The sequence below is a fragment of the Wasmannia auropunctata genome, unplaced genomic scaffold (assembly GCF_000956235.1).
Source record: "Wasmannia auropunctata unplaced genomic scaffold, wasmannia.A_1.0 LD336059.1, whole genome shotgun sequence".
NCBI classification, from domain to species: domain Eukaryota; kingdom Metazoa; phylum Arthropoda; class Insecta; order Hymenoptera; family Formicidae; genus Wasmannia; species Wasmannia auropunctata.
This window is the reverse complement of record NW_012026831.1, coordinates 307,734-316,987: the sequence shown is the minus strand read 5'-3', so window position 1 is coordinate 316,987 and position 9,254 is coordinate 307,734. Positions and strand designations below refer to the sequence as shown.

The 9,254-nt window shown below is 36.1% G+C and overlaps 2 protein-coding genes across 4 annotated transcripts in view; one reads left to right on the top strand and one right to left on the bottom strand.

Moving 5' to 3' along the window:
• The window catches only part of LOC105450645 (alpha-(1,3)-fucosyltransferase C-like), a 13,455-nt gene extending 4,999 nt beyond the window's left edge, over positions 1–8,456 (bottom strand). Inside the window, exons 1-4 of one of the 3 annotated variants that reach the window (XM_011690575.1) lie at positions 8,144–8,456; positions 4,464–4,530; positions 2,896–4,136; positions 2,196–2,502 (exon numbers count right to left, since the gene is read on the bottom strand). In XM_011690575.1, coding sequence (XP_011688877.1) covers positions 2,196–2,502; positions 2,896–3,523 — 935 coding nt within the window. In that variant the 5' untranslated portion in view covers positions 3,524–4,136; positions 4,464–4,530; positions 8,144–8,456. Of the gene's footprint in view, positions 1–2,195; positions 2,503–2,895; positions 4,531–8,143 lie in introns of all 3 variants that reach the window. The other 2 variants (XM_011690574.1, XM_011690576.1) reach the window with 2 other exon arrangements.
• LOC105450647 (lachesin-like) overlaps positions 1–9,254 on the top strand; it is a 366,968-nt gene that overhangs the window by 207,075 nt on the left and 150,639 nt on the right. The gene's annotated exons all lie outside the window — the stretch shown is intronic.

Sequence of the window (9,254 nt, the reverse complement as noted above, 5' to 3'; positions counted from 1 at the left end):
CCGTTTAGCAGGAAATCGCGTAAAAAATGGAGGGGGGAGGCTAGCTTAATGGCAAGCTAAACTCCCCCATACCAGAAAAAAATATATAAAGTAGTCCTATCAAAAAAACCAATATATCAGATTTTGTTGCTTTTATGTTGCTTTAAGATACTACTAAAAACATTTGCAAAAAATAACATTGTTTAAGAAATACCACTATATGCACTCAGCACTGCACTGCCGTATTCGAATACTGACACCAACAGAATTAGTTGCTCGCTCTGAGTTTGATACAAAAACAATCTGCAATCATTATATCATCGAATTATGTCAATTTTCGATTTTGTTGCTAACCGTAACATATCGAAAATAAATAATTTATCTCGGGCGACCGCGCCGTACGCTTTTTCCCTTGCCTAATTCTCCCAGAATTTGTTGCTCGCATGAATTTGGTATAAAAATAATCTGCAAGCATCGTACTATCGAAATAAGTCGATTTTCAATTTTGTTGCTACCTCTAATATGTTAAAATTAAATAATTTATCCCGGGTGACCGCGCTGCGCGCTTAAAGTTCCCTTGCCTGATCCTCCAAGAATTTGTTGCTCGCATAAATTTGATATAAAAATGATCTGCAAGTATCGTGCTATTGAAATATATCAATTTTCAAGGGAACTTAGAGCGCGCGGCACAGTCGGCTGAGATAAATTACTTAATTTTTACACGTTACAGTTAGCAACAAAATCGGAAATTGTTACCTTTCCATAGTACAATACTAGCAGATTATTTTTATACCAAACTCATGCGAGTAATAAATTCTGGGAGGATCGGGCAAGGGAACCGAGAGCGCAAGGCGTGGTCGGCTCGGATAAACTATTATCGGGATAAACTATATATCGGGACTTAAAACGCGCGGTGCGGTCGCCCAGGATAAACTATTTAATTTTAACATGTTAAAGTTAGCAACAAAATCGAAAATCGACTTATTTCGATAGTACAATGCTTGCAGATTATTTTTATATCAAACTCATGCGAACAACAAATTCTGGGAGGATCGGACAAGGGAACTTAAAGAGTGCGGCGCGGTCGCCCGGGATAAATTATTTTCGATATGTTACGATTAGCAATAAAATTGAAAATTGACATAATTTAATGATATAATGATTGCAGATTGTTTTTATATCAAATTCAGTGCGAGCAACTAATTCTGTTGGTGTCAGTGTTCAAATACGGTGGTGCAGTGCTGAATGCATATAGTGGTATTTCTTAAACAATGTTATTTTTTGTAAATGTTTTAGCACTATCTTGAAGCAACAAAAAAGCAACAAAATCTGGTACATTGGTTTTTTTGATAGGACTACTCTATATTTTTCTGGTATGGAGGGGGGTTCAGTTTGCCATGTTAGGTCTCCCCTTCCCATTTACGCAATTTCCTGCTAAACGATTGGAGCAACAAAATTCGAACTAGAACAACAAATTAGCAACAAAATAGCACTAATTTTTGACTATGTCTGAACTCAATTTGCGATAGTGAGGGGTCCAGCTTAACAGAGATAACGCCACCTCTCGATCGGCGACGATCGGCAAAGGTAAATCATAACCGAGAGAAACTCTGCCTAAGAAAGTGTTTTCTAGGCCATTCCAAATCGGCATAAAACTAGTAGGTCCCATGTATCTGCGGATATATGCAGAAGAGATCGCCTATGCTGACAAGCGCATGGCGTGCAAAGAAGAAAGAATTTATTATGAAAACTATTTCCAGCTAGGATTTGAATCTAATCCTCCCTACATTCCGTGATGGGCGCCTTTCCGATTCGATTACCAAGACATATTAGAAAAAATAAAATTTTTGATTGATAGGATAATGTTTTTTACTTTATTTATAGTAACTCACAAAATGTTCTTTCTAGTTATATGTCACTTTTGAAGTAAGAGTTCAAAATATTTTTATTTATATGCAAAAGTATGTATTCAAGTAATCGGCGCAGAACTATAAAGGCAAGTCGATAAAATATTGTTGTGTCAATCTTTGACTTAAATTATGCACGATGGCATTACGCATTTACTTGTAAGGGCGACTTGCGTATATATCATCAGGGAAAACACCTCGCGGAGGCACTAGTTAGATTGTCTTTGTTTTCGCGCGCGCTGAGATTACGGGAGTAACGATCTCTCTCTCTCTCTCGCTCTCTCTCTCGTTGAAAGCCACTGTTATTACCTGAGCGGATTCATCAGCTTTTCCGTCACGTAATCGTCGCAGAAGGAATTCTCAAAGGACAGGTAGAAAAAGTAGTCGGCCTCGATTACGTCGACGAAACAGTTCCGATCTCTCTCGCAGGTGAATTCGCCGCATTTGCCGTAAATGTCGACGCCTATGTGCTTCGACAGCTCCTTCACATACTCCAGCCGGCCACTTTTGGCATCGCAATTGCTTACAAACCAAGTTACCGGCTTGCTCTTACCCCTGACGGTGTCCAATATCGCAGATGGCACTTCGTCTACCGCGTCCCCTGCACCTGCGAAAACTGATTAGTTTCTCGCGTACTCGAAGTGGCTTACACGGTGACAAGATACACCGCGCCCGGGAATTTGTCGTCGGGACGGTTCGTGAACATAGGGATCGTTTGTTTTGTCGCACGGGGAAAATTAATTGCTGCGTCTTGCATAAAAGACACACACAAGTAATGAAAGATGTAAAAACAGTTGATGAAGAATAAGTTGCAGTTACTTTTTGATGTGAAGTATTTTAATTTGTGACTTTAAAATCGTGCAATTTTACAATGTAAAGGTGAAAATTTCCGTATATATTGAATATATAACATTTATGCGACGTTTAATCTGAATATTTTTATTGATTGTAAAAACAGCACTGAATAAAGAAGAGGTGCATATATATGTAATGCAAAAGAATATATTACTTGTATCATTTTGAGAGGCGCTCCAATCGGCATTCTTTGAAGGTGCGACGAACTTGCCGCTTTTCACGTCTTCTATGATATCGTAAGTCCAGAGTATGTCGCTGTCGAGCCGGTATGTCATCGTGAGGTTGAAGTAGTTCTGCCGATATTTCTCATTCACTTTTCGATTCGCCGGACTTTCCAAATTAACGTATACATAGAACTGCGTCGGCTTCCTCCTCTGCGGCATCTCGTAGTCACTCATCTCGTTACCGTGGAAAAGAATCGCGTCGTAATCCTCCACATTCAAGTAGTCTCGATCATTAAAGACTTTGCACTTGTTGAAGGGACAATCGTAGAAGATGTCGCCTTTCCCGAAATAAAAGTTCCTGTCACCGAACAGCGTGTTCCACAGAAGGACGGTCTTCACGTCCGCCTCTCTGTACGCCTCCGCCCGGGCGATTTTGTTCGCGAAATAATCCCCCTCGCGAATCATCTTGAGGAACATGTCGTGAATCTGGAAGTCGCCGTAAGTGGCGGAGAAGTAGAGGAAGATTGTCAAGGTCGTTGCCACAATTAGACCGGTGAAGAGGCACGATTTCTTCTTCATCGCTTTGACGATGCTCTTCCGAAGATGTGCCGTCTGCATTTCTCATAGAGGTTACGTCGCCGTAATTAGACATAGCACTGCCGCTCATCACATATTCGACACGTGATATATCGTGATCCATACATTCATCAGAATAAATGTCCAAGAGATGCCTCGCGCAGTTGTCTTCGCATAATTTATTAAATCTTGTTTGCATATACAGGAATTTAACGATACCTATTTCTTATATCTATTTTTTAATACCTTTTTCATTAGTTTATTTCACGTACTATTTACTTCGTACTGCTATTTCGCAACAGGAGTAACAGTTTGGTACGAATAATCCCTGCATTGATAGTATAGTGGAGAAGATCGTAGAAAATAACTGGCCTCTATCACGGAAGAGATTTCTTGCGGCGCAGATGCGGTTTGATGAAATATCGTACGTATAACTTCGTTCTCCGTGCAGAAGGCACGAGTTGTATAAAAGGAAAAACTTGTTTCTTCTTTTAACAACTTAGCTTCAGTGTTGGCTATCGCCGATGTAAAATACGGGATGACGTATTCACTCACGTTGTCAGAATAAGACACGTACATATATTCATATGCGAGATTAGCTTATCTCGTTCTACGTAAGATTACGGCAGTCCGTTATGAATAAACTGTAGATTTCCTGGTAAATATTCAGACCTTCTAGAGTTATTTGATTTCAATAATTATAACATACATGTAGTGAGAATCTACCCAGGCAAGATAATTACTTGATTATCTTTGATGACATTCCTGTACTTCTATTTATTAATGATCGAAATGTTTGATCGTGTGTCTTGCATCGAATATCACGTACAAATTTATATTTAATAAAAAATATAAGAGCTCTCCTTATTAAAATATATTGCAGACTAATGTGCTACAATTCTAGAGAAACGTTTCTCACGGTTTTTCGCTTATAATAGATTGCATCATTTCAGTGCGTGCGAGAGGATCGGTTTACACTTACTTCCAATTAATGTTCTGGCGTGACGCATCAAAGTCCGAGAGAATTTTCCTTCAACTTCGCACGATATCTGTATAAAAAAAAATTATAACTTAGTTATATTGACTTAAAATATGACAGATTTATGATAATAAATAGTTAATTTTTGTTGTTTTGAGTTTTAACTCTCTTTCTTTGTTTTTCTTAAGTACGTTTAAATACAAATTTTTTTTGTCATCTGCAGCGAAATGCGTCATGATAATTGTAATAATTAATAATCGTGTCTTCGCGGTACATTATTTGATATATGTATATCTTACACTGATATGACTATTTAATCAGAAATGTTTTCGTACGTGCACATTAGTAATAATTTGACATTAATAATATGATATTTAGTGTGCCGTTTATAAAAATATTATCAAAAGATAATTATACTTTGATTTGAAGATAATTATAATTTTTATTATTAAAAGACTGTAAAGTGTCAAAAATGAGATGCTATTGTTTTTGTACATTCTAAAAATTTCGGCTTCACACCTTGCCTTTACATTGTATGTTCCAATATTAATTGTGTTAATTCATATATTAATTAAAGTTCAATTTTAATGTAATGTTATTACAAACAAAGCATCAAATATGTATAATAAAATTGAAATCATGTATAATAAAATTAAAATTGAACTTTAATTAATATATGAATTAACACAATTAATATTGGAACATACAATGTAAAGCAAGGTGCGAAGCCGAAATTTTTAGAATGTATTGTAATAAGCATTCACGGCAGAGGGACTCTGGTGAGTTATAACTTACGAACTGAGTCAGTCACTTTAGAGAGACTGATAAAGTTATCTTACCGATAACTGACGAAAGATTAAATCCAGATCGAACATACAAATTGTAACTTATGATTATTCATTAGAATGAACTTTCTTCGATCCCCGAATCTCTTACAATAATATTATTTACCCCACACAATTAAAGCTAATTAGAATAGAAATAATAAAAATAAGTTTAATTCGTATCTAATAATGTATGATATTATTTTGTATTAATAATTACTTGTTTATCTCAATATTGTTCGATTAGCTAAAAAGAAATAAAGAACTATATAAAAAAAAAACACAACACTATATATTTAAATTGTGCACGTTTTGGAAACCTGTTCTTGAAACAAGGCCTGGCAATGGTACGGAATTTTTGGAGTGGGGGACTAAAATGTCAGCAATCCATGTATACACAGTATCAGTGATATCTCACCTCTATATTTCACTGTTTATTCTGTTTCATTATTCTTTTTGTTATTTCTCATTTATATGATTTTATTATTAAATTTTATTTTTTATTTCTTACTTTTAATGTTATTTCTCTATGTACATCTTCTTTTTGTTTTTTGTCAGTTCTTAGAGGGCTTGCCTTAGAAGGATAAATATTATTAATAAACGCTTTATCTATTTATCTCTTTCAGCGATAACAATGTATGCCAGAAATAACGTTAAAGAACTTTACACATAACTTCTCTTAACTTCTCATTGTCAACAACAGTCGCGCTAATATAATCGAAATATTGTGAATGTTTAATGTAATTTTATATTGCATATATATACATAACACGTGGAAAGCGCTAGAATAAAGGCGTAAATGTTGAAAGAGTATTCTAAGCTTCAAGGAGATATCAGATGCAACTAGTGCGAGAGGACGGGCGATTAATTCGCCACGACTCTTGGGATGAAAGCGCTCGATGAAACAGGAGAAATTTTCATGGATGAATAATCGAGTTCTTTCAAAAGATCGTAAACGTTTGATGTTCTTTTGGGATAGATGTTCTATCCGCTCACTTTGTCTGTAGGCGGGTATCAGGACGGCGCGGGGCGAGGGGGAGGGAGGGTTGAGAGGGAGGGGAGGAAGGAACGTGAACACGAGGTTTCGTTTGATTAAAAATTGCTCTCTTATGATATCCAGCATGAATGGCCTTTTTCTCTACTCGCAGCGTCAGAGAGCGTGCTTTAATCTCTCGTCGCATGTTGCAGTTGCGTTGCATGCAGCAAGTAGGATTTTAAGTGGATATTTAAGAACAGGCAAGGATGATTAATGGGCTGATTGATTAATACGCAGTGAACTATAAGTGACAGAAAGCTAAGAGCGAATAATCGAATTGTATTGAATACGTGAAAATAACGGTACAGAGGCGATATACGCGCGCAAATATAACATGTATCTAATATTAAAAAGGTACCTTTTAATATTCAGAATCAGTTGTTATTTCGCCTTTTATTATTTCTACTCCTGTACACGACGGCTATTTGCTTTACGTAGTATTCACTATTATTTATTTATTATACGGGACGTATCGATCATATGCAGTATTTAATACGCAGTAAGTGAGTTAATATTGTAGGCAAATACACAACTGAACCGTTTAATCCTAATTGACAATAATGAGGATTGGACCAAGCCGGAAGGCGGTTAGAATGATGAACACAGAGAATTAAATAGTTAATGGTTAATTTTACGCTATGCCCTGTTTATTTGTTAAAAGCGTAAACAAAGTTATTTACCAGTCACATAATTAAAATAGAACAAATCTCATTTTGATTCATTGTAATTACAAGTAAATTAGTACAATTGCAAATATTATAAATAATTGTTACACACACATATATTATATATATTTTATTTCATTTATTATTATTATTATTATTATTATTATTATTATTATTATTATTATTATTATTATTACAGGTATGATTACATATCGCTTATTTGTTGCAACAACACAAATAAAAAAAAACAGTCTGTCAGAAAATAAATTCCAATGTTTTGAATTAAAATTTTGTAATATTAATTTTGAAATGCAATTTTGATGTAATAACTGATTGTAAAGGAATAAAATTGTATCCCTTTAAAAATATGTTTTTCTCTTTTTCTTTCTATTTTCGTTTTTTTCCTGTAATTAAAAAATGATAATTTTTTAATTATGTTACTGTTGTAGTAAATGAGCGATATTATATTCCGAAGCGTTTCCTGCTTTGATGATATTATCTCATTAATAAAATTTATTTTTAAGTTATGATTGCTTAAAACGTCGCGTAAGAAATAATATTCGAATAAAGTTTCTGAAGTGATGCAGCTTGAAAAATATATATGCATATGCTTCAGGATATCAATTAATTAAGAATAATTAGATTCAGTAAAGAAAACTTTTTACGCGCAGTTTTTGCTTCACTTGATATTCGCGGACGATATTAATTTATTGCCATTAACCGTGACTCTCTTTGATCGATTGAGCGTCAGTTTACTGGCGTGACTGAATCATCGCCAACGTATTTTTCATAGACATTACGTCACGAATGCAGTGAGTTCCATGCCGGTGATTTTGAGGTCATGGTTTCGCCGAGGTACGCCTGCGTTAATATTACATCGTCGTTTTTTACAGGTTTCGATTCAGCGCACGCGTAATTAGTCAATAATTGCCATTACCGTAAGTTCCTTTTTTTTTCGCAGTAACATTGATTCGCGATGCGCGACGTGACTAATGGTAATCGTTTAAATAGAACGCCGAAGGTTGTCGAGTTGCATCGCGTTGCACAATCGGCGTCGCTCTTTTAATTCGCGTCGCCGAATTCGCGTTTACCCATGCATTTCAATTCGTCTCATATACGCGTAATGAATTCGAATTTTCGATTCGGCCAATTTTGTACCTTGCGTGCGTTTCCCTCGGATTAATTTCATCCACGGACCTATCGCGCCATCGCCATCGCCGTGGACGACGTCAACGGAATCACTTTTCGCTGCCATGTCCTTCACGACGTTTCACTGCGGCGCAAAGCGTACTTTTCCAGTCGCGTTTGCGCGTCGTTATAAAATTACGTATCTCTATCGATCGCATCACCAGCCCGCCGAGCGACATTTCGTGCTTCTCGCGGGATGCTACATAAGCCGGTGACGGTCGCCGGCAGCACTACGACTCGCCGCTTTGAAAGTTGTAACTCGACTGGCTAAACAGAGCATAGATATCCTATAACGACGTATCCCACCTAAGACCCGGACAGGTCTCGGTGGCGGAAAAGTAAAACGTTTCGCGGAATCTGATGTTCCGTCGAATGAAAATTGCGCGTGAAGAAATGTATGACTCTCTGTAATTAAAGTGTGATTATTACAATTCCCCTGAAAGAGAGAGAAAGAGAGAGGGGGGGGAGGGGGAGGAAGAGAGAGGGAATTATTATTACGATTCGAGAGATATTTCCCGGCATTCTATAATCTCTGGTTGCATGGTTGCATCTGCGTACATTGACAGACAGCAGCGTTAATTTTCATGCTTGAATATATCGAGGACGAACTGATTGTCCGCGAAAAGACACGTGACGCGCAAAAAAGTGGGACGCTGCAATAAAAATAATCTGCTCCGATAGATTGTACCGTGACATAATTCTTAAATGCACGGCTCTTTAAATTTTACAAGTGGGATGTAGAGCGGATGAAAAAGTTTCAAAACTATATTAATATTAATTTTTCATTTGCAAACTACAAAATACTATACGTGCACGTATGAAACAATTCAGTTAAAATAATACGTTAGAGTGTACCTAATACAAAGCGTTGAAATTTTTAACAAAAATATATTGAATGCGATTTATCATTTATCAGTTAAGAATTACTATTTAGCTATCTGAAATAAATATATAATGAATGCTTTGCTGCGAAAAATTTTAAAAAATGTTAGCGATAGAAAGATAGAAACTTAATATTTCACAACATTTAAACTTTGCTAAATAGAATTTAAATTCGATGCAATCAGTCAGATCATTGATA